Source organism: Pleurodeles waltl, chromosome 9 (assembly GCF_031143425.1).
Source record: "Pleurodeles waltl isolate 20211129_DDA chromosome 9, aPleWal1.hap1.20221129, whole genome shotgun sequence".
In the NCBI taxonomy this organism is placed as follows: domain Eukaryota; kingdom Metazoa; phylum Chordata; class Amphibia; order Caudata; family Salamandridae; genus Pleurodeles; species Pleurodeles waltl.
In genome coordinates, this window is record NC_090448.1 from 676,099,044 (window position 1) to 676,126,831 (window position 27,788).

The 27,788-nt window shown below is 42.6% G+C and overlaps 1 protein-coding gene across 1 annotated transcript in view; it reads right to left on the reverse strand.

The window, feature by feature from the left end:
• Positions 1 to 505: 505 nt before the first annotated feature.
• The window catches only part of LOC138259730 (insulin-like growth factor-binding protein complex acid labile subunit), a 41,566-nt gene continuing 14,283 nt past the window's right edge, over positions 506 to 27,788 (reverse strand). The window contains exon 2 of the mRNA XM_069207623.1: positions 506 to 2,603. Within this exon, the coding sequence (XP_069063724.1) occupies positions 506 to 2,603 (2,098 nt within the window). The remainder of the gene's footprint in view (positions 2,604 to 27,788) is intronic.

Genomic DNA, 27,788 nt, shown 5'->3' on the forward strand with positions numbered 1-27,788 from the left:
TGTCAAGCGCTTTACATTACACACTGTATCCTCTACTCTTTTCAGCTGCACTACTGACCCACCATAGCCACTTGATCTATAATGGGTTTTATCAAGCACCTTGCATAAATAATTTGCCTTTTCCCACAAAATTGTTAAAGAGATAGCAAATGGCAAACCAATCGAGCAGATTTAACTGTATGTATTATTAAACAATTTCAAACTTCCTAAAGCACATATATACCAGGTAGCATGCGGTTTAATACAACAAGAATGCAGGTATGCTCTTTATTTTACTGTAGATATGGCATAAAAGCCTAACATGAGTAAAACTTGGTAGAAAAGGGTAGAGAGAAGAGAATTTGTGGGCCAAATATTAATAAGAATATATATCATCTACAAATCCGAATGTTATCAATAAAAATCTAAGCAGTGAATATATAGCTAGTAATATGACACAAGCTATCAATGAGGCTGGAAGTTCAAGGTTACTGAGCTTAAATGGGTATTTGTACCTGCCCTTCAATTATTTTAAAAAGACAACTACAAATAAAGCAGTTCCTAAGATGATTTGGATCACAAAGTTTCCATGGCTACCTCCAGACATTAGTGCCTGCTGAGCTATTTCCTCTGGATGGCAGCTGATATTGGCAGTGATGTGCTTAGATTTCTTGTTTACCCACTCTAGCAGGTAACTGATGTTTCTGCAGCTACAGTCCCATGGGTTCCCTGACAGATTAGCTGAGCGCAAGTTGACCATAGGCTCCAGAATGTCTTTGGGGAGGCAGCGGAGGTTGTTGAAACTAATGGATAAAGTTTTGAGCTGATCCAGTCTCTGAAAGACGTTGAAAGACAAGGTGTCTAGTTGGTTACTATCCAAATAAAGCTCTTTTAGGCTTTTCTGTGACAAGAATACATTCGGTGGCAGATACATTAGTGCATTGTGCTGTAGCAACAACTTGCTTATGTTCAACAGGCCTGCAAATAATTTGGAAGGCAAGATGGATACCTGGTTGAAACCTAGATCCAAGTATCGAAGACCATGCAAGAATATAAAGGTATTATCTTCTAAACTTGAGAGTTTGTTATTACTTATGTAAAGTACCTTAAGATTTTTTAGGTTTCTGAAGATCCCTTGTGGAAGATACACTATTTGGTTAGCATGTAAGTACAATTCCATTAGGTTCTGTTGATTCTGGAAGACACTAGCTGAAAGAGTTTCAATTTGGTTGTGATTAAGCCAAAGAATGTGCAGATCCTTCAGCTGGTGGAATGCACCTTCAGACATTATGTTAATTCTGTTCTCTTCCATATGCAGTATCCTAAGCTTCTTCAAGAAGCAGAAAGAGGCAGTCTGCAGGTTAACTAACTGGTTGTTATTTAATCGCAGCACTCTGAGTCTCCCAAGAGTCTTAAAAGGTCCTGTAACAAGCCTGCAACCATCACTATTGTTCATGTACAATTCTTTCACCTCCGTTTGGATGTCACCAAAATCATTATGGAAATAGGTTAGGTTGTTATGGTTCAGTTCTAGCTCCTGGAGGTTCTCCAAGTTATGTAAAATCTCTTCATTTAATTCTTTCAAACTGTTGTTGCTAAGGCCCAGTCTAGTAAGGTGGATGAGGCTCACAAAGACTTCATTAGGAAGTGTTGTGAGCAGATTGAAGCTCAGATCCAGTTGCTCAAGATAAGTCAGATCTCTGAGGGCATTTTTTGAGACAACACTAATGAGGTTATGGCTAATGTCGAGCATTTGAAGGGATGAAAGTTTGGAGAAGGCATCATCTGGGAGATATGTCATCCTATTGGTATGTAAAATTAGATGCTTGAGACGTGGGAGGTTGACAAATGCATTTGCCGGAAGCGAGGTGAAATGGTTGTAGCTCACATCCAGCAAGGAGAGTTGACTTGTACCTGAGAAACTGTCTTTTGGCAGAGCTGAAAGTTTGTTGTGCTGGAGGTAAATCTTCTTCAGCTCCTTCATGTTACTGAACACCCCTGGTGCAATCTGTGAGAGCTCATTAGTACTTAGGTACAGAGTGTGTACTTGCTCTAGTCCATCCATTGCACCAAGTGGAAGAACATGGATATGATTTGCATTAAGGAGGAGGCTTGTAAGTTTCTCTAGTCCCAAGAATGCCCCAGCAGAAAGAGTAGAGATGTTGTTGGCGCTGAGGTCTAAAACTCTCAGGTTTTCCATTTTTCTAAACTGGTTTTCTTGTAGGTGGTGGATTTTATTGCCTCCAAGGTTCAATTCCAGTAGATTGCTGGCACCTTGCAAAGCTTCTAATGGGACAGTATCTAGCATGTTATTACTGAAATCAATCACCTGAAGGTGTTCTAAGACTGAACTGTCTTTGTTCGAGGACTTCGCTTTGAAATCTTCTCTGTGGAGCATCGTGATGTTGTTATTTTGGAAGTAAAGTTCGAGAATACCATCTGGCAATGGACTTGGGATCCTCTGAAGTTGTTCACCACTGCACCAGATGGTGCTTTCAGTCTGGCACTGACATGGTACGGGGCAATCAGTTTTAAAACTTTTTATCCTTGGCAAGCTCATTAAAAGGAGACAGCTGATGACAGAAAGTAACTGCATTTCCTGTTTCTCACCAAGACGTGACCAACTGAAAAAGAAAGCCATACGTTAGTTCAAAAGGAATATGCAAAGTCAGTAATCATTTAAAAAAGCAATCACATTGTATTAAATGGATTGGCTGGTTTGGTGTGTTGCTGTACAATTCCCTTGGCTTTTGACTTTCTTCTTCTTGGTTGACTCCAATATTAAGCTGACACCATTTTTTACAGGTAGACCACATCATTCATGGAAAAAAGAAATACTGTAACTATCATGAAAGGAAATTACATGTTTATATCCAGTCCCCATATGTCACTGAAATGTTGTTACTTTGAAGTGTCTTTGTTGTGTAACAGTCGCCAAAGGAGAGGATTAGCCTAAAAATGCATGCTGTCTGTCTGCCTCTTGGTTGGAAGCTGAACAGTCCAGTATAATCCAGGTAAATTAAGGTATTGAAAAATTGAATAAACTTAAACCAACTGCACAAAAATCATGATAGAAGAATGTGTGTGCTCTCTGGTGTTAACATAATATAGATCTGGCCTCTGGTAAAGAAGTGAATCTTCTTAGAGATTAGATAGGTGGGTTCTATAATGAAAGTTGATACACATTTACTGCAATTTGGGTGTGAGGCAAAGGTTTTGACTCGCATCACAGTGGATGAGTTTTCCCTTGTAGGTGGAGTTTTTAGTCTCTCTCGTAACAGGCAGGGGAGAGTCAATCTGATTTGTAGATTCGCACTTTTGAAGTGTGTTATTCGGGTATACAGTGCTGTATCTGTTGTTTGGTCTGGAGAGCAAGTAATATTTGAGATGGCTGCTCCAACAGGCAAGGGATTAGATTATGCCAGCACGTTGGCAAGATACACTGGTACTCTAATAACGTACATTCACGTGCTGATATATCACACCATTTACACAGCTACTGGACAAGATGTGCCTAATATGGTGCTCTCAACAGACCATTTCTGTGGATCAGCTTAAGAGGACAATACAAAAATAGCTTTCATTTGAATGGGATCCCTGTGGACAACTGACCTCATAATTCTCACACTGAACCGTTTGCTGGCGCTGGTGCATACTATCAACTAAGAGGTTGCTCAACTTTTTGTTAGGAGTGTATGGCCACGGTGAGGTATTTTACATTAAAAAACATTTTTTTAAACCCTCTCCGAGTCTGTTATACAGGTATTTCGAGTGTAATGTTTTTGTATTAGTGTGATATATATGACATAAGCACAAAGCAGACTTGGAAGGGAAAGCTTGCTATTGGTAGCTCCCTTCCAACAATCCATCACAGTGGCTGAGAGTGTAGGCAGAGTGACTCACTGCATTTGAAGGAGAGAATGATGTTGAATGCTGTAATTATGTGAAGTGCCAGGAGGAGTGAAAGTGTGTTTGATTGAAAGGTATAACGTGATATGGTAATGCAGATATGGTGGCGTGAGTGGTTTAATTTTAAGGTGTTCAGGTCGGTTAAGGTCCAGGCTTGACGTAATCCTTCTGCAGTCTCCAGTTGTACATGCTCTTTCCATGAATACCGCAGGGAGTGTGACATTTTTAACTTAACTATAGTAAAACTGAGGGATGACATATGGTTGCATCTGACCAATCACGGACATCGTGATTACTTCCCAAGGCTCATCCAGCCTGGTGAGGCATTGCAGTGCAGCATTTCATTAGCAGGACTGCTAGCATGGTGTTCGAACAGAGAAGTTTTGACCAGGAGCTTTTACCTTCCAAGGCGCTATGTTGTTAAGATTTATTTTTCTATTTTCATTTAGTTTCAGCCACATATTGACTTTGCCACATGGATGTGGAGACTTTCGTTGTAGTCAAAATCATGCCTAAACCACACATATATAATTGAGAAAATAAAAAAAAAGGAATACAGCTCACAATTTAACACACAAAGTTTTTCGTTTCCAATACATAATAGTGTTTTAGGGTAGACTTTGAACCAGCCCCTTGCTCATGATTGTATGGATTAGTTGTTTGCTGCAGATATTTGCGCTTGAGTCTGTGGCCTTCCTTATTCTTCTGTTTTTCCCACCCAGGAGCATCGTGGTATCACACTGTTCTGATTGGATGAGCCATGCCCCTTCCGCTGCTAATTTGCTGGGGCTCCTTTCTTTACAGTGCGCACTCCATACATTGAACCTATTTCCTCTCTCCTCTGCTTGTTCCTCTGCCCCCTCCCATCTCTCGCTCTTTGATGCCCCCCCTTCCGCTCTTTTTTTAATTGTTTTTTATTTACAATTTATACAATGGCCCACAGGCTGTGAAGTGCTAATGGGTCACTTACTTCCTTTTCTGTGTGTATATTTTAATTTACCATTCTAACTTGTGCATGCGGCATGTTAAAACAGTAAATTAAAAATGTTCACCAGGAGTCACAACGCACTTCTGCACCTCTTGGAATAGTCTTTCTTAAACAATAATATCCACTGCAAGATTGTCAGCCATGAGCGTGCATGTTTCAAGAAGCATGTGTTCGCATGCGAATGGCAATGAAAAAAAGCATTGTTCAACTAACATAACCTCACAACAAACTAAAACATATTTCCATTTGTTTTTTCCCGAATCCCATAAACATAACATCAACCCTGTCCCTATTTGGCTCTAACTCCCCATACATTTCCATTTCGCCAGTTTAACCTACATTTAAAGCAGATTATTATTCTCCTAACCATTCCAATGCCCGCTCCTGCCTTCAGTGACAATATGCAATATGTACATACACTCAACCATCCTGTCTTATTCTACCTCAACAACTCATGCCTCAATTTTTAAGTGATAGAGTTAGATAGGTATCCTTGAGTGACCACTGTTTGACTTCAACACCAGTGTGGGGTGGTGGGGGGGGGTGGGGGAGAGAGAGAGAGAGAGAGAGAGAGATAGAGAGAGAGAGAGAGAGAGAGAGAGAGAGAGAGAGATGGTTATAAAGGTTACTTTATTACAAAAGCAGGATACCGCTGACTGCTACATCCTTGGCCCAATTACCTTTCAATGGGTCATGGCATTCACAACTAAATAATGCAAAATTCAGTCCGTGGCTCTTTCCTCTGCCTATACAAATGACCCCTCTCATTTGAGACTAACGACCTCTCACCTTTTCCACTGTTTCCGTGCTCTCCCCTTTCTCGATTTCCTCTCCTATCAGTCGGTTGCAGTCCTATGACTGATGGTACCAGTTTACCAGTACATCCTCAAGAAAACCTCCCTGCATTGGACCAGGGATGTCTTATCTCCAAAGTTAGCAATTTCTCACCTTAATCGATTTAACACAAACCTACTAAAACTGATTTTTCTTATACTTGAGGTATAAATTGCCGCCAAAAACCCCTTCCCACATGGTTTTACTTCAGCCTTCACTAGTAATTCGCATTCATCGTCTTTTACCCTTTCTCTCCCAACTGCCGTCACTTTCATAAGACATGTCATTAGGCCCGGGAATGAAAGGTGCATCCTATCTTGTCTAGACAGTAAAGAAGGGGGGCTGTGTGTGCCATACTATCATGCTTCGGCTAACCCTAATTAAACTTACAGAAACGCATGGCTTCCATGTTGACTTCGTTTAACACTCTTCTAATTTCTGCAAACGTTCTACTTCTCCTCTAAAATCATTGAATCTGAATTTGTGTCAAAACAATTCCTGTCTCCTGCCACTTCTTTAGCAACTGCAACAAGTAATTTTTTATTTGCTTTATTAGCTCTATCTCCATCAGCGATATTGGGGCGTTTTATCCTAAACTGAAAAAGTCGAATCCTGGCCAAAACTATTGCAGCCTGACTCTGTCCACTCTGATTCCAACAGACTGGGTAGCATGTGGGCATATGTCAGTGAGAGATACACATAAGTCAATTTCACGTGCAAATGTTTTGCTATGTAAATACAACCTGTTCTCCCTGTCATGAGTCTTACTCAGGCTACCTCACTTTCTCGCCCTAAACCTCATATTCACTACCTTCTGTACGCAAATCTTTGCTGGTGATCTATTTTTTTCTTGTTAATCAGCCTCTAAATTTTTCTGGTCATAATAACTTTCATTTTGCTTGAAACCGAGACTCATCTTTTTTCACTGTTGTTTATTAGAACCGGAGAAGTCAGCTGCATTGCTCAGTTCCATTGGCTCTGAACTTCTGATAATCCGGTTTCAGGGCTGGATGGGCTTTTTAATTTCAGCTAATCCATTGCTGAAAGCAGCTGACCTTATTCCATAACAACACTCAGGGCTAGTTTTGGAGGAGTGCTACCGGTGCCACCGGTCAACGCTCGGGTGTGAGCGAGAGGGATAGTTTGTTGGCACCATGCTTTGAAATATCTAATGAGTTAAAAGCAACTGTCAGAGTTCCTGGTGTAGCAGTGATTTTCAGGCAACAATAAAAATGTCAAGATATCTCTGGTGATTAATGTACCTGCTGGATAGAGATAGATTTTTGTCTAGATTCAGTTTTAGTCACCATAAAGAAGTGTAGAGGGTTAATATGTCTGCTGTAAAGAACCTGTACCATGCAAATCACAGAATTGTACTTTAGGTAGATTGCTCAGTGGGTTACTGCTTTCATCAGAAATATCCCTTTGTTACTTGCACTTCGAGAATTGTAATTCTAATATAGCACATTGGTCTATGAGCTGTCCCCAAAGAGCTAAATGCAACCTTCAATGTATAGGTTAGAATGCTATATTTTCCCCAATTTCTAATCCTAATGTTGCTAAAAAGGGTTCGTTTGGATAGAAATAAATTCTTATCATGAAAGTCAACCTAAACCACTGTGTTACATTTTAAATCCCGGGCTGGTGCTTTGCCAGACCAACCACTCTTAAATACCAGGATGGATAGCTTGTGACTCCTACACCTCGTAGTCCTAATTGTCCTACATAACATTTCCTATACATTAATTTAAACACATATGATTCATTGTCTCTGCATAATTCGTATGTGATGTAACGTGCTCAGACACCCTACACTGGAATGAGTAGTGTCATAAAACATAATATGCATGTGAGAGAGGGGCTATTGAGAGTTGACAGGCGCTGTTGGATGATGGTAATAAGGGAATCTGTGGAGAATGAGGTCACAGGGCAATGCCAACATAGATTGACACACTGGTCGACACCAGTGCTAAAGACAGCTCCGAACTCATCTACTGCACATGTCCAACTACTATTGCAGGCACCAGCCATCTCAAGTGCAGCCCAATCAACTCCGTCCTAAGGAAACCAAGGAAAAAATAACAGTATATGTGTGAATGACTTACTGAAAATCAGTTCAATAACAAATACAGATGTTTCAATCCCTTTTGTTAAAAAATATTTGGTTGGAAATGTTTTCATAAAAAATTATATTGATTTTCTAGATATTCCCCCTCTAGGTATAATTGTTTGTATGTTTTTCTAGAATGTTCTATAGAAATTTCAACAACATAAGAGAATGTGAGAGGGAAGGCACACCTGGTTCAACTTCAACAATATCAAAATTATGTCAAAACATAAAGAACCCAGAGGCGAGCACTATTTGTAATCAATAATGAATCTAAGTTTGTAGTATAGGTACATTCCCACAGTGTATTGAGTAAGAGAAATACATCCAAACCAGTACCACAACAGGTGTGTCAAGACACTAAGGACCCTATTATGAGTTTGGCGGCCTGAGGACCACCAAACACGCAGAGGCGGTCGGACCGCTGCACTCCTGGCAGTTAGAACACCAGATTACAACCAGCAGGAGACTGCTGCCACCACCAGGATCACGGATCCTGGTGGGGTAGTGGCAGTCGGAGTCGTGGTCAGCCACGGCAGTGCTGAGTACAGCACTGCCATGCTGATCACACATCCTTTTTCCACCAGCCTTTTCATGGTGGAAAGGCTGGCGGAAAGCCAGTGCTGGGGCCACGGGACGGGGGTGGTTGTGCCACTCCTGCAGCTCCCCCCTCATTTTCAACTTTGTTGGTGGTGGCCCGCCTTGCTGGCGGCCACCACAAGAGCAGAAAAACAGGATGAACTGTAGGAGCTGTGCATCTTTAATTAGTGTCTCTCCTGCTGAGCTGGGGAGAGCCGCAGTCTTCCTTTCTCTTTTGATTCTCACCGAATGGCCATTTCTTTTTGTGGGATTGCCCAGTCCCACACAGGAACCCCGTTCTCTGCCTTAGTTGGGGGGGGCAGCCCAGGGAGTCCCCCTGGTTGCCCCTGCTGGCTCCATGTAGGGGAAGCACTCTTTTGTGCAGTCAAATTAGCTGGTAGTTTTCTAGGTTTCTCCTGTGCTGCCAGCTCTGGCAGGCAGGGCACGATGTCACCTGGCAGCCTGCCTCTCCCCCCAGTCATGGACACGAAGAGCGGGGTGGGCCAGTCACATCTGGGGGGACCATTGCGGCACTCCCCCTAAGTCCGTATGATTCTGGGGCCCTGGGACTGCATCCTTGGTCCCATTGTTGCTTTGCTCATGCAGGGAAAGTGTGATGGAGGTCCCCCATCTTTGCTGTTCGGGGGTTCAGAGTTGGGGTTCTGGCCCTGATCATAAAACTGGCCTGGGGAAGGGTCTTAGACCCACCGGCATGCTGAGGAGGAGGCCAAATGCCCACTCCCACCAAACACAAAGTTGGGAATGCTTCCGGTGGCTACTCCCAGGGGTCTGTCCCACCCCAGGGAGGATTTTGGAAAGCTCTGATAGCAGACCTCGATGAGTGCCAGGCCTTGCTGGGTGGTCAAAGTTCGAATCCATTGCAGGCTAATATCTCAGGCCCTGTTGGGCCATTTTGGCTTGATCTTAGTCTTGTTTTGCTCCTGGTGAACCCTAGCCACCGGAAGCACTTTTTAGGCATCCTGGCCTCAAAGCAATACACTTTGCAGGGAGCTGGTTTCACTGGCTCCCTCAGCCAGCCTCTCTCCTTGTTTTTCTCTGGGCCTCTCGTCTCCTTGCACAGAAGTCCAGTCTTTCCCCCAAATAGTCCTCAGTGGAACTAAGGGGACCAGCTTCCCTGGCCCAGGGGGTTCTTCCTTCCACTTGTCCATAACAGCAGCTTCCAGTTCCAGTGTCCAGCAGAAAGAGAAGCTCTTCCCTGTGCAAGACCTTTTAAGTCAGGGAGGGAGATTTCAGCAGGGATGCACCCCTGGCCAATCCTGTGGTGATACATCACCTGTCTGCCCCTATCCCATCCTTTCTGTACAGCCTGCTGGGATATTTCAAAATGGCGACACCCTGGAATCACTCGCCACGTCTTCTCTGGGGGCCTCAGCTCTGCCCCTCACAGACATCCCTGCCCGGGCCTTTCTTAGAAAATCTTCAACGGAAGCCCCTTCCTGTGTTTGCTTCATAGGTCTGAGCTTCCTCCTTCGTTTAGTAGGCTTGGGTAGGCCCATCCCTGGCACAGTGGGACAGCTGGCTGATTGATGCAGAGCCTTTTGCCCCACCCCTTTCTTCCTCAGGAGCTGAGTTAAGTACTGTTAATTGCTTCCTCTGTGTGTGAAGGCTTTTGTTCCTGTTGCTGGAGAGAAATGTAATTAATTTGGCAAAACAGCATTACAAAAGGCCTGGGCTCTGAACTGAGCTGAACCAGAGTAATGGGACATTCCTGGTTGACCCTTAAGCTGTACAGATATGTCTTTGGACTTTGCAGATTTGAACATTTCACACAGGGTACGCTCTAAATATGGATGTTGCTGGTGTCTATAGGCCAAGGGGAAGCAAAGCCACACTCTAAGGCATTCCTCCCCATAGGTGCATAATGGAGTGTCACTGCAGGCAAAATTGCCACACCGACTTTACCTATGAGGGCACACTGACATTATAAGGCCATTCCCAGGTCAATACCCAATCCTGCAGAGTCCCCTTTGTGCCAGGCTACCTCTGTGCAGTTACTGGGCCGCACATAACAGGACTCTCCCATGGACAGCCCTCACATATTTGCACATGTGTGTGCACAAAGGTTCACTTGTGACCAGCCAAATGTCCCTTATTCCTGCTGCATCACAGAAGCCTTGTCTTAAAAGGCAAACACTAGTGGTAAACATGCACAGTCCATTATCATGATTTACGGTGGGTGAGTCACAGGTTGTGAGGCTCACCCACATTAAAAAGGTCACACACCAAGTAGTTAAAAAGCAAAAAATCTGATATGGGTGGATGTGATAGCCTGAACCCATTTCCTCACAACATCTTAAAACTCACCCAGGATACTAAGATAGAACAGCAGTGTGCCACTGTTAAAAATTGGGTCTTTGGTTAGCAGTTAGTTTAAACCCTGTCCAAGTAGGAACCCTCACTCTAGTTCAGGTAAGGGAGATGCACAGCTCAGCTAATCCCTGCTGATCCCATTGGTAGCTTGGCACAAGCAGTCAGGCTTATCTCAGAAGTAATGTGTAAAGGATTTGTACCAACACATCCAGTAACACAGTGAAAACACCACTAAATACTCAATGCCAGTTTAGAAAAATAGCCAACATTTATCTAAAGCAAACAAGAAAAAAACGACAAAAATCCAACATACACTAGTAAAGATATTAAATTTTAAAGTAAAAAGAGTCTTAATCCATAAGAATCAATAGATGCGTTTTTCTAGCACAAAGTACCTGGTATGCATCAAAAATAAAGCCACAGGGGTGAGGGGGCTTCAGAAAATCAAATGATTCGTCGATTCCTTATTCGCAAGTGAGGCCGTGCATTGATTCTTTCTCTGCTGGGTAAGTGATGCGTCGATTCTTTCCTTGCAGGGAAGAGAAATGTTTAATTACAGACAAGCAGCCTCCGGTGTAGTGATTTTAAAGATTTTGATGCCCAGGGATGTTGCGTTGGAAAATCCAGAAGCACGGCAACAGTGAAGTCATGCTGAGCTGGTGATGCGTCAATTTACATTTCTGCAGCCACAAGGTAGGCGCTGCATTGATTTTACAGACGCAAGGCAGGTGCTAGATCAATTTTTCTGCCGCTTGGCTTCGGTTTGTCGAAATACAGTCAGGTTCTACCAGCTTCTCCTGCTAGGGGCCCAGGACTGGATGTGGCACTAATTGGCATGTCAGGGAGTCTAAGCAAGAGAGCCCAGGTGCTGGCAAATGCAGTCTTTGATGTCCCTTGGACTTCTTAACAGGAGGAAAGCTCAGTCCAAGCCTGTGGAGAAACTTCACAAGCAAGATACACAGCAATGTCTAGTCTTTGTCCTCTCTAAGGCGGAAGCAGCAACTGCAGGCCAACTCAGCAAAGCACACACAGCAAAGGGGGCAGTACTCCTCCTTACAGCTCTTTTCCTTGATAGAGGTTCCTCTTGATCTAGAAGTGTTCTAAAGTTGTGGGGTGAGAGTCTAATACTTATATTCATTTCTGCCTTTGAAGTAGGCAGACTTCAAAGGAAAGTATTTGTAATACACAAGACCCTGCCTCTTCCTTGCCTGCCCCAGCCACACTTGGGGGGCTGAATGCTGTATTGTGTGAGGTCAGACACAGCCCTTTCAAGTGCAGCTATCAGCTCCTCCCTCCCACTCTAGCCCAGAAAGACTCTCCAATATCTGCAGGACACACCTCAGCTCCCTTTGTATCACTGTCTAGAGTGAATTCACAAACAGCCCAACTGTCAGTCTGACCTAGACATGGATTCAGCAGCCAAGCAGAGGCACAGAATGGTTAAGCAAGAAATGCCCACTTTCTTAAATGGGCATTTTCAAACAGACAATCTAAAAACCAACTTTATAAATAATGTATTTTTAAATTGTGAGTTCAGAGACCCCAAACTCTACATCTCTATCTGCTCCCAATGGGAAACTGCACTTAAAATGCATTTAAAGTCAATCCCCATGTTAACCTAAGGAGAGATAAGCCTTGCAATAGTGAAAACCAAATTCACTATGAGGACACATAAAACACATCAGTACATGTCCTACGTTTTAAATACACTGCACCCTGCCCATGGGAGCTGCCTTGGGCCTACCTTAGGGGTGACTTATATGTAGTAAAAGGGAAGGTTTAGGCCTGACAAGTGGGTGCACTTGCCAGGTCAAATTGGCAGTTCCAAACTGTCCACACAGACACTGCAGTGACAAGCCTAAGACTTATTTACAGGGCTACTCGTGTGGGTGGCACAGTCAGTGCGTCAGGCCCACTAGTAGCAATTGATTTACAGGCGATGGGCACCTCTAGTGCACTTTACTAGGGACTTACTAGTAAATCAAATATGCCAATCAGGGAAAACCAATCAGAATCACAATTTACAAAGAGAGCATATGCACTTTAGCACTGATTAGCAGTGGTAAAGTGCCCCGACTGCTAAAGTAAACAAAATCAGGTTAGAAAAAATAAGAGGAAGGAGGCAAAAAGTTTGGGGATGACCCTGCGAAAAGGGCCAGGTCAAACAACCACTTCATCCACTGACCCTATCAATGGATAGATGAAAGGAAACTGAACTATCACACACCCAATGACTGCTTATTGTGTGTGGGGATGTTCGCTGTACATTAGATATAGGAATATTCGTGAAGGTGTTTGACCAAAATATAGAGTTTTAATTATTGTCTTAGAAGAATATTGTTGCTGGAATATTGTGATGTCAGAAATATTGTCATCAGAAATATCACAGGTACAAATATCACTTTTTGTTTTTGTTTTTAATGTAGTTTAAAATACAGGTATTGGAGAATATCAGATCATTTATTTAGGTATTATTGACATTTCTTAGTGTTATTTATATTGTTTATGTAGCGGGATATTTTAAAATAAATTTAGTGCTTTTAAAAAAAAACTGTGGGTTTGTGTAAGTTTTTAATGATTAAGAAAATGTATATATAAAAAAATTATCATTTAGGGTACAAATAGTTTATGAATGTAAGTATTTTAATTGTTTTAATATTATTTAAATGTTCAGCTATTTATTTTTAGTAGCAGGATGTAGATTTCATAGGGGTTAAGATTGGGGGAGTTTATTAAAAACAAAAGTTTTTTTTAATTAAAATTTTTACAAAAATAAGAATGTTTTGATTGCTTAGAGAAAAAAAGACATTGGGGATTATTAGCTGTGTTTTAGTTAATGTTATATGTTTAAAATATATTATTGTTATTTTGTTATTACTGAATTGAATATGCATTTAAAAAATAAAACAAGTTTGTAAATTATAAGCAATTCAATTGTAATCATAATAAAAACATTGCAATTTTTTTATTATTTGAAAAAATAAATTTAAAACAATGCATAGAATGGGGCTTTTGAGGGGCAGCTGACCCTGGGGAGGTCTCCCCTGGGATTATTGGGGAGTTGGAGCAGTCCTTGCCTGCTTGGTCTACCTGTTGGGCTCCCCGAGAGATATAGCTGGACATTTTGTTACCCAACCACCATTTTGTTGGGTGACAGGGTGGCTTGGCTGTCGGCAGGGTTATGACATTTTTTTCCAAGAACTACCTGTTACTACGTAAGGTCATTCATGCAATTGCCACAGTGGTTTAGCTAGGATGGCGGACAAAGTACAGCAAGCACTGCGGCTTTTGGAGGGAGAAGACAGGCTCAATCTGCTGGTAGTGGGTGTGCTGTCGGAAGCGCGGCCTGCCAGGTGTGCAGCTGTGGGGGTTGCAGCAGTGGTAATGGCGTGTTCTCCCCCATGTGTAGACTTGAGCGGAGGACATGTGAGTGGTAGGGGCCACTCCCCAGTTTGGTGACCAGCCCCAACTGAGCAGGACAGGCTCTTGTGCTACCTCCCTTGACAGTGGCGAGGAGATGCGGCAGTAAACACCTCCTCAAGTGGTGCTGTCTCCTCCAAGGCAGTGTCAGGAGAATTGCAGCAGCATTCCTCATCCATTGTACACGCAGCAGACACATTAAAAGAAGGGGGCAGGGCCTCAACAAACACCCAGGTAGCAGCGGTGAAAAGAAGAGGGGGAGTAGGAGTGCGAGGAGGGAGGGACATGGCCACGGCTGAGATAAAAAGATTAAAGTTTGAGGAAGGGGTGGGGGAGCCTCATTGGAAAGGCTGGCTTAGTCCCGGTTTGGACATTTAAAGGCAGAGGAGACAGTCCGGGTGTCAAGGATAAGGGACAATGCTTGGAACCATTGGGGGGAGCCCTTTGTAGCGGCAATGTTGGAATAGAGTGATGGGGAAGACAATGAAGTACAAAGGGAGGAGGCGGACTCTATAGTAGTAGATGACGAGGTGGATGTTGGGGTTTTCCCATGCAGATCTGACCGATAAAACATTTGCATGTAGGGCCATAGAAGGAGCTACAGATGACAAGCATACAGCATCAGATGGGCTGTATCAGCCTGGGTGGCAGGCTCAGGAAGAAGTGGGGGAGCAGGGAACAGAAGGACATATCACAGGGCAGATACAAGAGGCTATGGGCCTACATCTTCCTTTGTAGCGGCAATGTTGGAATAGAGTGATGGGGAAGACAATGAGGTACAAAGGGAGGAGGAGGACGCTATAGTAGTAGATGACGAGGTGGATCTTGGGTTTTTTCCATGCAGACCTCCCCCCACAAAAGTATATAGTAGGCAGTCCCAAGGCACCATGGGGAGGCCTGAGGCCCTGCGTGGAGCGTCGGGTGGGGTGGAAGGCATCAGGAGCCCCCACTTAAGGGCACTTTTGAGGATGAAAGATCAGGATTGCGAGTTCATGAGGACCAGGAGAGGGTGAAAAGGGTGGTGTCCGGCGTACTGGGCCTATGTTCTATTTTTCGGGCGTCCAGGAGTGGCAGCAAAGCAGACTCAGGGGAGCTTGGTACAGCTCTGCAACCCCGGGAGGAAGAGAAGTAGGTGTCTGGGCAGCCATCTGCATCAATGTTGGGACATCACATACAGCGGCGGTGGGGAAAAGCAACACGCAATCCAAAGGATTCAGGGACGGGAGGTTTGGTCCAACCTCTGGCATCCTTGGTCATTGTGTAGATGCTGGAACTGCAGAAAAGTGAAAGAGAGGGAACTTTTTGGCCCTTCAGCGCCCCCCCACAGCCACCAACATATATCATTCAGGTATTTTGATAAGCAACTGGGTATGCCATTGGCCGTGGGTTTGGAGAGAGGTGAAGACACAGGTTCACCTGGAGAGTATGGAGGAAGGGGTAGTGTGGGATGAAAGTAAAACAAGGAGTGGGGAGGAGGCATGATAGCAGAGGGAAAGAAGTGGGAGGGTGCTTTCATGTGTTGTTCCTCATATGTTGCAGGTCTCGAGTGCAGCTGGGAGGCATGACTGCACCGGGGTGTACCCAGAAAGATGCAACTGGTATCGCAGCAGAGTCAAGAGTGGCCAAAGACCTTGACGCCAGGTGAGATAAAGCAAGAAGTCATGATGGTACAATGGTTTCAGTAGCAATGGAGGCAAGGGAGCCTTTGGGCACCAGGGAGGCATGCCTGCATAAAGGGGTGTGTGTAGCGGACATGGAGGTGGGTATGGACAATAAGGGTTCCTAAGGAACAGACCAGGTGGCCAAAGTTGGGGGCAGTGATAATCATTCGGATGTTAAGATGGGGACAAAAGACACAGTAGAAGAGTTACAAGTGGCTGGGGACGCAGATGGGAAAAAATGGTTAGAAAGCAGTGAAGAGATGAAGATCAAGAAACTCCCCTACATGGGGACTTCTAAACCTCTTGGGTCAAACCTTGTGTTAGCACTGAAGCAATAGGTCTGAAAGGGGGAGTACATTGAAATCCTGAGGTTCCTACATTGGGAGCTGAGGGCTAAAAAGGGTTCCAAAGAAGAGGAGTTTGAGCTGGTGAAACGACAGTGAGTTCTGGTAAATATTGAAAACTGGGCGGTGGCATTTCTGATCTCTGCTAGTGTATACTGTGAAAAGTATCCAAAGAGGTTGGTAGCCCTCTTCAAATATATGGATGTGATAAGGAAGGCCCCACTGAATTATGGGGGTTATGCCTGGGTCTAATTCAGGGTTTGGATGACCACTGACCCAGAGGTTCAATGAGGTGAAATAGATGTTGATCTATGGCAGCACACCATGGGGCTTTCAAAATTTGGTAAGACGATATCCATGGTGAGTGGGCTACCCATAGTATATCACATCTTTCAGGATTTTCCCACCCAGGGAGGGGTGGGCTACACAACCAAAGGACAGGGCACCAGTCAGAACAGTGGGAACAGTACATCAGGGGCTTGCTGGGAATTTACCAAAGGTGTCTGTACAAGAGAATACTGTAAATTCAGGCATGAATGTTCAAAATAATCTGGCAGACACCTTGTCAAATGCTATGGTGGGGGGAGTGTGCCTGGGGGAGTTAGGCGTCAGTGTCAATCACAACCAGGCAAAGTAGAAGGTCAGGAGTTTAGCACCACCTAATAACACATGAGGGGGCAGGGGTTCCCTGGGTCCAGGGGGGAAGAGCTCCTACTCCAATTAATCTGGATTGATTGGTATTTTGGCTAGCTCAATATGATAAACCTAAGGAAACAGCTCTATTGTGGCAGGGATTTACTGCTGGCTTCAGACTAGGTTAAACAGGACTTAGAGGGTAACAATAGGCAGACAATTTGAAATCGGCAGGGACCCACAAATAAGTGGTATAGGAGAAATTGCAGAAAGAAGTGCAGTAACGTTGCATGGCTGGCCCTTTTTCAGACTGCTTGATGCAGAACCTGATTGTGTCACCTATTGGTTTGGTGCCAAAGATGGAGCTGGGGCAGCTCTGCTTGATCCAGCCCCTATTGTGGCCTGAAGGAAATTCAGTGAACGATTTAATTCTCGAGGAGAAAGTGTCAGTGGCGTGCGCTTCAGTGGACATACCCTTCTCATTGGTAGAAGAAGTTGGACAGGGGGCCCTTACGGCTAAGATCGAGAATAAGTCCGCTTTACTCCTGTTGCCAATACACCATGATGACCTAGAATTATTGGGCATACAATTTGAGGCTGCTGGTACGTTGATAAAGCCTTGCCAGTGGGTTTCTACATTTCTTCTACAATCTTTGAATGCTTTAACACCTTCTTGCAGTGGGTGTTTACGAAGCAGTTGGGGCACACCCACATCACACATTACCTGGACAATTTCTTTATGGTAGTTACACCCGACTCTGATCAATGTATCAGCTGTTGGGGTCATTCCAGGACATTATAGGTGACTTGGGTGTCTCTTTAGAGCCAGAAAAGATGGTTGGACATGGTACTTCCCTGTAAATTTTGGCGCTGAAGATACATTCAATGACGATGAAGGCTCAACTCTCAGAGGAGAAGAAGGTAACTATGACACAGCTTTTGGATGAAATAATGAGCAAGGAAAAAGTGAAAGTCAGAGAGATACAAGTCTTCTTGGGCCACTTGAATTTAGTTTTCAAGGTTGTCAGAGCAGGGAGGACTCTTTTCAGGTGTCTGGGGTTGTCTTTGGCTGGCAGGCGATTACCACACCACCATGTGCGATTAAAGGTGAGGGTGAAGGATGGCGCATCTTCTTGAGGGAATTTAATGGTGTGCCTTTGATGACTTGGTGGAAGTTTGTGTGGGATATGCAGATTTTCTCTAATGCAGCAGGAGGGGTGAGTCTTTATTGTCAGGGTAGATGGCGTGCAGATGAATGGTCCCTTGCTTGGAAATGGAGTGCATCAAGCATTGCTTTCCTCAAGTTCTTTACCCTGGTCGTAGCAGTGTGCCTTTGGGGGGTGACATTGGCCCATAAGAAGGTGTTGTTTCAGACTGACTACCTGGCGGTGGTACATGTGGTCAACCGACAATCAGCCAGGGATGTGCAGGTGGTTAAGCTACTGAGAGTCTTTGTTCTAATCTGTTTGCGACATGACATAACATTCAGAGCGAGGCACGTGCCAGGTGTGGACAATGACATTGTGGATGCTTTGTCTCATTAACAGTGGGAGAGATTCCTTGGTCTGGCCACGAACGTGGAGCAATGAAGGTATCACAGCCCTCAATTTATTGATAATAGGAGACAGAGAATGCTTCAAGTGGTGTTGAATTCCCTGGAAGTATCCACACAGCAGACATACTTGCAAGTATGGTGCGAATTGATGTCAACTGGGGCACGCAAGCATCATAGGCACTGGGAGAGGGTGGAAGATGTGTTGCAATCCACATTGACGCTTATTATGTAGGGACAGTCTTGGGTGACAATAGCTGAGAAATTAGCAGGAGTCTCCTTCATGAGGAAACTGTTTTGGGGGTACCCCCGCGCAGCTGTGGAACTGTATGCTGGAAGGGTGGACTAGGGAGGTGGAGAAATAAGGGCCAGCCAGGAATCCAGTGACAGTAGCAATACTGAAGGATATTTTGGCGACTTTGAACACAGATGCTGAGGAGACATTGCTGTGAAGTGGATTTTTTTGGGGGCCTTTAGAGTGTCTGACCTATTATGGGGCAGGGGAGGGCAAGATCTATTTGGAGAGGAGCTACAGTTTACAGAGGACTCAATTTGAGTGTGGCTTTGCAGGTCAAAGACCAATCAGAGAGAACAGGGCAGCACTGTGAGATTGAGTGCCTACCCAGAGAGGACTCTTTGTCTTGTACGTTGGGATTGAGCTTAAAGGGCAAAAGGGGGTCAGCACATGCTGCGGTCTTCGTTCACAAGGGTGGTAAGCCTGTCACACCATTTCAGCTGCTATCAGGGTTGAGCTGGCCACAGAAGCGAATGGGTGGGGGTGGGGCAAGGAACGCATTCTGAAGGCAGGTAGATGGGTCTCCGAATGTTTTCAGTGGTTTGTGCACATAGGAGGAGCGTCATGCTAAGCAAGATCAATTAGTTACATATGTTGTTTGTGTTTTACAAGGTTCAGTACCGGGCCCTGAGAGCAAGGGTCTGGCAGTTTGGCTAGTAGGCCATTCATTTATCAAGTGGGCAAGCGGGCATTTTACAGGTAAACTTTATGTGTAGTGAGACTGTTAGTTTTGTGAGACGAAAGCCTAGGTTATCATGGTAAGGGCACCTGTTTTCAATAAAGCAACCTTTTCAACACAGCCCGTATTTAGTCTTAGTTTTGCTGCCCTATTCCCCAGTGGGGCTTTGAGGGGTTAGCTGACCCTGGAAAGGTCTTCCCCTGGGATTATTTGGGAGTTGGAGCAGTCTGTGACTGCTTGGGCTATATTGGGCTACTTGGGCTATCTGTTGGTCTAACCAGGCTATGTAGTTGGACATTTTATTACCTTTTCATCATTTTGTTGGGTGACAGGGTGGCTGGTGTAGGCAGTGTTAAGAACATGTTGTTCCCCCTACCACCTATCCCTCTAGCCAGGCCACGGGTCTGTATAGTGGAAGTTATATTGGGGAGATTTATTAAGGACAAATGCTCTAGAAAGGAGTTAGCTTGTTGTCATTTGAGAACAGGTGCACCAGTCGGGGAAGGTCAAGTTGACATGTTTTACAGATGTTTAGGCTTGTTGAAAGTGGCAGCCCAGGTAGGAGAAACGCATGGGTAGACTAGATCTGGACGAGCCAGGTTGTTAAATTTTTGGCAGGAAGTTGTCTTAGTTAGAGTTGCTGTTAATATAAGCTGCAAGGGAGTATAACGTCACAAGCATTCAAGTAGCTGGAGAAAATACACTATTGCAATATTGCATTGGGTCAGGAGGATAAGATAGGGCTGGGGGAGTGTTGCAGGCACACTTTATGTATAGTGAGGCTGCTAATTTTGTGAGGCAAAGGCCTGGGTTATCATGGTAAGGGCACCTGTTTTCAATAAAGTAGGTTTTTCAACACAGCTGGTTATCTCTGGTCTCTGTTTTGCTCCCCTATTGCCCAAAGGTATTTGTTTAATGTATAAATATATATGCTTTACTTAATGCATTATTATTTGATAGTTTAACATTGTAAATGTTTTTTGTATTTTTTATACACATTACTTTTTTGTCGCTATTCATTTTAAAGTATAACTTTTTAAAACTCATAAATAAAAAAAAATCATTTGAATATCTTAAATATTTTTACATGTATTTTCAAGTTGACTGAAGTAATATAATTTATGTTTATATTATATTTAATATATTCATGTTTGTAGATATGAAATTTGCAAATTCTTAGGTAGTACAACCTGATAGAATTTGTGTAACTTGAAGGAGGAATAGTAAGTTTGAGCCCTTTAACATATAACACTTCTCCAAAGTACTGTATATTAGAGCGGGAATAGTAACTGTAACCCCTTTAATGACCAACACCTTCCCCAGCATAGTGTAGATTTGAGTGGGAATAGTTAATCTACCCTTTTAATGTCCACACCTTCACAAAGTAGTGTAAAGTGGAATGGAATTAGTAAATTTTACTCCTTTAATACCCAGCACTATTTTTAACATACTGTTGGTTGGAGTGGGAATAGTAAATTTAACCCATTCAGTATTCAATACCTTCCACAAAGTAGAGTCGATTGGAATGGGAATAGTAAATCTAAACCTTTTACTGCCCACAACCGTTCCTCAAACCTCCTTGGATTGGCGTAGGAATAGTGAAAGTAACCCCTTTTAAGCCTAACACTATCCCCAGTGTAGTGTAGTGTTAATTGCACTGGGAAACATAAATCTAGCCACTTTGATGTCCAAAACCTTCTCCAATGTAACAAAGAATGGAGAATGAAACGTAAATCCAAAATTTTCCACAAAGAAGTGTAGATTGGAGGGGTTATGGGAAATGTAATCCCTTTAATGTCCAACACCTTCTTCAACTTATTGTAAATTGGACTAGGAATAATAAGTCTGATCCCTCTGATGTTCGACACATTACCAAAGTTACAGTAGACTGGGGTAGGAATAGTAAATTTATCCCTTTGATGTCCAACACCTTCCCCGAAGAAGTGTAGATTGGAGTAGAAATAATAAATCTAACCCCTTTAATGTGCAACACCTAACCCAAAGTAGTGTAGATTGGAGTAAGAATGATAAATATAAAAAGTTTGATGTAAACACTATGGGGCATATTTATACTCCGTTTGCGCCGGAATTGCGTCGTTTTTTTTTACGCAATTTCGACGCAAAACTAACTCCATATTTATACTTTGGCGTTAGACGCGTCTAGCGCCAAAGTCCATGGAGTTTGCGTAATTTTTTAGCGTGGACACCTACTTTGCGTTAATGAGATGCAAGGTAGGCGTTCACGTCTAAAAAATCGACTCCGAGGCATGTGCGTCGGATTTATACTCCCGGGCAAAATTCACGCCCGGGAGTGGGCGGGTCAAAAAAAATGACGTACGGCCGCTTTTGCGACGTTTTTTAGCGCCTGCAAAAGGCAGGCGTTAAGGGACCTGTGGGCTCTGAAGGAGCACAGAGGTGCCCTCCCATGCCCCCAGGGACACCCCCTGTCACCCTTGCCCACCCCAGGAGGACACCCAAGGCTGGAGGGACCCATCCCAGGGACATTAAGGTAAGTTCAGGTAAGTGTATATTTTTTTTTTTGTGGCATAGGGGGGCCTGATTTGTGCCCCCCTACATGCCACTATGCCCAATGACCATGCCCAGGGGACAGAAGTCCCCTGGGCATGGCCATTGGGCAAGGGGGCATGACTCCTGTCTTTGCTAAGACAGGAGTCATTTCTATGGGGGTTGGGAGTGAAAAAAAATGGCGCAAATCGGGTTGAGGCGAAAAAATTGCCTCAACCTGACTTGCCCCATTTCTTGACGCCCAAGCTCCATTTTCCCCTACGCCGGCGCTGCCTGGTGTACATCGTTTTTTTTAACGCACACCAGACGGCGCCGGCGGCTAACACCGGCTAACGTCATTCAATAAATACGGCGCCCGCATGGTGCTTCAGAATGGCGTTAGCCGGCGCTAATTTTTTTGACGCAAAACTGCGTTAGCGCAGTTTTGCGTCAAAAAGTATAAATATGGGCCTATGACTAAATTAACGAAGATTGGAGTGCAAATAGTAAATGTAACCCCTTTGATGTTAAACAGATTCTCTGAAGTGGACAAGATTGGATTGGGGATAGTAAATCTAACCCCTTTAATGTGCAACACCTTCCACATTGTGGTGGGCATAGTAAATGTAATTCCTTCTATGCCCAACACGTTTCCCAACCTAGCATGGATCGGAGTGAGAATAGTATATCTAAACCATTGACTATCTAGCACCTTCCTCAAAGTAGTGTATATTGCAGTGGGAAAATTAAATGTATCTACTAAATGTAACCATTTTACTGTCCAACACTTCATTCAGTGTGGGTTAAGCTGGATTAGGGGTAGAAAATGTAAACCTTTTAATTCCAGCTCTTTCTCCCTTGTCTAGTAAAGGGTAGTTTATACAATATGCACTAAGTAAAAATATGTTCACTTTCGAAATGGACTGTATTGTTTGTATATTTTATAGAAAAGAAACATGCTAGGATAATTTCAAGTAGTTTTTATTTATAACAGAGTTATACAAATAGTTTTATTTTTATTACATTACACATAGGCCTTAATATGTTGCTACATTTTTAAGCATTGAATCAAACATCATATGAACCTCCCATACATATGTCTATTTTTATTTTTGAACATGTTTAATTGGTAATGTTTGACATAACAAGTTATATATATATATATATATATATATATATATATATATATATATATATATATATATATGCATATATATATATATATATATATATATACATATGTATATTTATATAGTTTCCATTTTCATATGTTATATTTTTCACAAATGTGTACAGAATAGTTTTACAGAAATAACCTTTTTAGTTTTGATAACATTTAATACATATTTCCTATAAAAAAAAAACACATTAATTATTTTCTTATTGGTGTTGTATTTAATAATTACTTTTTCTAGTGCTCATGAAGATATCTTTTTTAGTAACTTTTTTACATGATGTCAGTTTTTATATGTTTCAACCTTTTTTCTTATTTTTTAAGTACAACTTTTTAGGGCCCTAATACAAAGCTGCCAGTCCGAAGACCGCTAGACTCACGGTAGAGTTTGGACCGCTGCAGCTGTGATGGTCCGACCGTAACATTATGACCCTGGCAGTCGGTCCGCAAAAAAAGACACCCATCTCTGCCAGGATCTTTCATCCTGACGGGATGATGGCAGTCGTGGTTGTAATCAGCTATGGCAGCACTGAAGTCAGCGCCTCCGTGCTGATTACAACTGTCTTCTCCACTTGCTTTTTAATGGTGGTTGAACCACCATGAAAAAGGCCGGTGGAGAACAACATTGTCGTGGGCAGTGGAGGGCCCCCCCCAACACCGTCACAATGCACACTGTCTGCTTAGCGGACAGTGCGCATTCCAAGGTATTGTTCGGTCAGAGTTTACTAGTAGATTGTGCAATTATTTTTTTTAGGATAGTGTGGTATGTCATAATGTAATGTTTGCAATGTAATATTATGTGATTTTTATGTGTCCTATTTTGCTCTGTCGTGTAGTCAAGAAGTTTCTGAAGTATATTTCATAAAATGGTTCCTTTTGGTTCTTCCAAAGTTATGCTTGCCTCTCTAAGGTCTTGCAAAACATTTCTCACTTCTATTTCAGTGACATTTAGGGAGCGATGGTGCTCTCTAAAGTTAATTACAACATTATTTTTGGTAGTAGCCCTCCCATACCAAGCATTAGCCTAAAAGTTAATACATTTCCAATGTATTTTTTCTGAGCTTGCACTCTCTTAACTGTGAGTCTACCCCATATGTGTTGTGATTCCCTCGTCTAGATCTAGTTCTATTTCTTGTGTTGTGTGCAGCCACCTACCCCAGGGATGCTGGCTCAATCATGTTACATTAAATAATAAATGTGGTTAACTGCATTGAATTGCCATTGCTGGGTTTGATCAAGGCTTGTTACTTGTTACTTGTTACTTGTTGCTGTTAACGTGCACAGTTGCCATTGCCAAGGCTTGTTTATTCTGTTCCCACAAGGCTAGTTTGTAAACACCTGAACCTCTGCACGTTTCTCCACAGCTGCTGTCCTGGTTGCTAGGCAACACCCGCCTGCTCTCCTGTTTGCAATGTGCTAGGGTGACTTCTTCCAAGGGAGAATATAAATAGCCTCACACAGGTCAGGCAGTGCTTGGCTTAGTTTCCTGTTTCTGCCTAGCTGAGGTCAAGAGGGTTAGCCAACTCCTTCAAGCTTTTTCACTGTTGCCAGGCAACCAGAGAAAGGACTAAGCTGAGTTCTAGAGCTAGCTCAACAGAAAATTCCCCAAGGCTCTCTCACTGTTGCTCGGCAACCAGGATCCAGGACTTCTTCCACTAAAGCTAAGTGACAAAATAAAAGGCACTCTCAGTAGTGTGAATGCTTTTGAACTAATCCTTCATGCATTTAAAAAAAAGGAATTTGGAGACGTTCATTTTAGAAAGAGAGACATTCAAGGTGGTTAGCAAGAATGCCTGAAAGACTGTTTAGCCTTGATTGTTTTTATTATTACTCAGATCCAATCGCTTGTCTTTAACTTGAGACCTGTGCTGGGTTATAAGAATATAACCCTCATTAATGTTTGTGTGCCACCCGTTACTAAAAAAATCATAAATTCCTATAAATCACTTTCAGCATTGATCCATACTCAATATCAGTGATTGTCACAAAAATTAACATGGGGGCAATCATGTTCTGAAAGTCTTCTGAGCTTCATTGTTCAACCAGTGCTTACGCATATTTGCTAGTGGGAACAATATCAAGAGTGATTACTTAACACAATATAGGACAGAGAGAAGTCCGAGATAATAGTGGCGCATTCCTGCCAGCCCTATGGCGTGGAGAGAAAGTACAAGGAAGTGAGTTGAGTGACAGGTGATTATCTGGGGGTCTGAGTGAGTGCATAAGCTTTAGTTGCTTAGTGTGCAGCATACCTGTTCCTTTCCCATATAGAAACTGACTCCTCAACAATGCTGTGACACCGATCACCTGCACCCTCAAGAGTAAGGGCCCGGCTGGAGCAGGCAGCAGTGGCAGTATCTCTCTCTCTCTGTGTCATCCAAATCTCCCTCCCTTTGGGGACACCTGCCGGGACGCCCGTGTTAAGATCAACAGTGCCGAGAGGTGTCCTGGGAGGAAGGGGGAATGTAATCATTCCTGCAGGCGACCTGCTTTTCAGGTGAGTAGTCGAGATCTCACAATATGCGACAATAGCTGTGTTCCTTTTTCAAATTAATGTAAGTATCTCCTGCCATTGTATCTGCAAATATTAGCATTGTCTATTTATTAGGTGTTTCTACAATTATGAGTTGCAACAATTTTAACGTTATATTCAGGGTTTTTTTTTTTACATTAAGAGAGCATGTTTATTTTACTTACTTTATGAAATTGTGTGTGTGTTTTCTGGAAGATATGCCTTCAGTTCATTTGTCTGCAATTTGGTAGAGTGTCAGTTTTATGTAGGGTTGGTATTTTTGATGCTAAGGGAAGTTGATTATTGCAATGTTTTCATTCTGCTAATTTAATCAGTAACGTATATGGATTGGTCATTTTGTTTGAAGTGAAATGTTATTGGTTGTTTTGTGTGATGTTTGAACTTTTATGGTAGTTTATTCTTTAATTGTGGAAAGTTAATTTTAGCGTATGTTTTAATGATATGTTTATATTTATTTTTAAAGTGTTCATTTTAAATTATATGTGAATACGTTTAATTTTTAATGTGAAATATTTTCATATTTGTAATTTATTGGTTTACTAATATGATTTGTTGTGTAATGTGTTTAAGTGCACTTTATTGCAACTATGTATTAGCCTAAAATAAATATTTTCAGTTTTCTGTGATGTTTATATACTAGTTACATTTTTGTAAATTAAAAAATGTATTCTGTTATTTTCTGATTTTTAGAAGTGTTTTTTATTAGTATTACAGTTTTTTACTCACTTTAGACAATAGTGTATATTTTTATTTTCAATATAACTGTATTTTAGATAATAATAACAGCAATATTTTGCTGTTGATATATTTGTTTTTCCTATTTAAGTATAGAGTGGTGATAGTTTTATAAACAATATTTTATTGGATATATTTATGTGAATCGATATTGTATTTGTCGATATTCTGTCACTCAACCATTCCTCACCTAAAACAAGTAAGAGCGCTAAATTTAAGTTTAGTATCTTATGACTAATTGATGTTTGGTGATATCTGGAAGGCTCAGAACATGTACAAAGGTTTTACTCATGTCCTCCTAAAAATAATCTTCAATACATATGTTTTCATCCTCGAAGTAACTACTCTCACAGGCCAAAATATCAAATACCTCAAAATAAGGCCTAAAGAATGAGATACAGGGCTCTTTAGGCTGATTCTGCTTCTTTTCTGAATGATAGGGAACCAGGTAAATTGGACACCCTGAAGTCTAGATTTCAAGTGGTCACCTTGAGTTACACTATTACAAGAGAAACAATTAGATGCAAAGCAGTTTAACACAGATATCAGCTGCTGATAACTCAAGAATTTAGACACGCTTGGAGTACATAACTAAAGCATCCTCTGAAACCTCTTAATAGATATGAAGTTGATAGTAGCCAGAGTTGTGCTTTGCAGAGATTACAGTGAGACGGTTGCTGAGGAGGTGTTATCAGTGGTATCATCAAAGATGTCATTTAATGATGTAATAAATGAGATCATGGGTAGTGCATGTTGGGAGCACCAGTTGTAGTTAGCTCAGGATGCTATAACTGGTGAATTTCAGTGTATTTTTTAGGTTTAAAACAACAGTCTTTATATTTTATAGTACCATTACTTTAACCTTGTTTTTTGAAAGAATTTCTCATTTTTTTTACTGTAAACTAAAACCTTAATACCTTACCTAACGATAACATAATTTTAACCTTTGGTCTTTTTAGTGTATTTTGGACATTTTATTAGCGTAAACTAAGACATTATTATGATACCTAACTAGAATGTCACTTTAATCTGTGTTTTCTTTCAGTGGATTCCTTTTTTTTTGGTCATGTTCCTCCAACTCCCTCATTGAGCATGGCTTATGACCATGCATTTTAAGGGGTTGAAGCCAGGCCCTGAGTCCAAACCCAACCGGTGGCCAAAAAGGCAGTGTGTGGTGTGGGGTTGGCCGCGGGACCTGCAGCCAGTCCTTTCTCCCAGGCCTCCGGAGGGCAACTCACTGCCAGTGGCACACACCTTTTGGCCATATGTGCCGGGTGGCTGGTCATAGGGCCTGACCTGCTGTGAGGCCTCGCTCGCAAAATCCCCCCAATATTGATGGCTAACTCCAGCCATGCACAGTCAGAAGCCATCCGTAGCCTGAGGATGGCTACAGAGTCTGACCTGTGGTCAGGCCCTGCACTCAACCTCCTACAATCAATCTACCACCAGCTACACATGCCCTTTGGTCTAAGTTCTATTGTTGGCCAACACCAAAACAACACAGAGCCGTGCAACAACCCACGGACACCG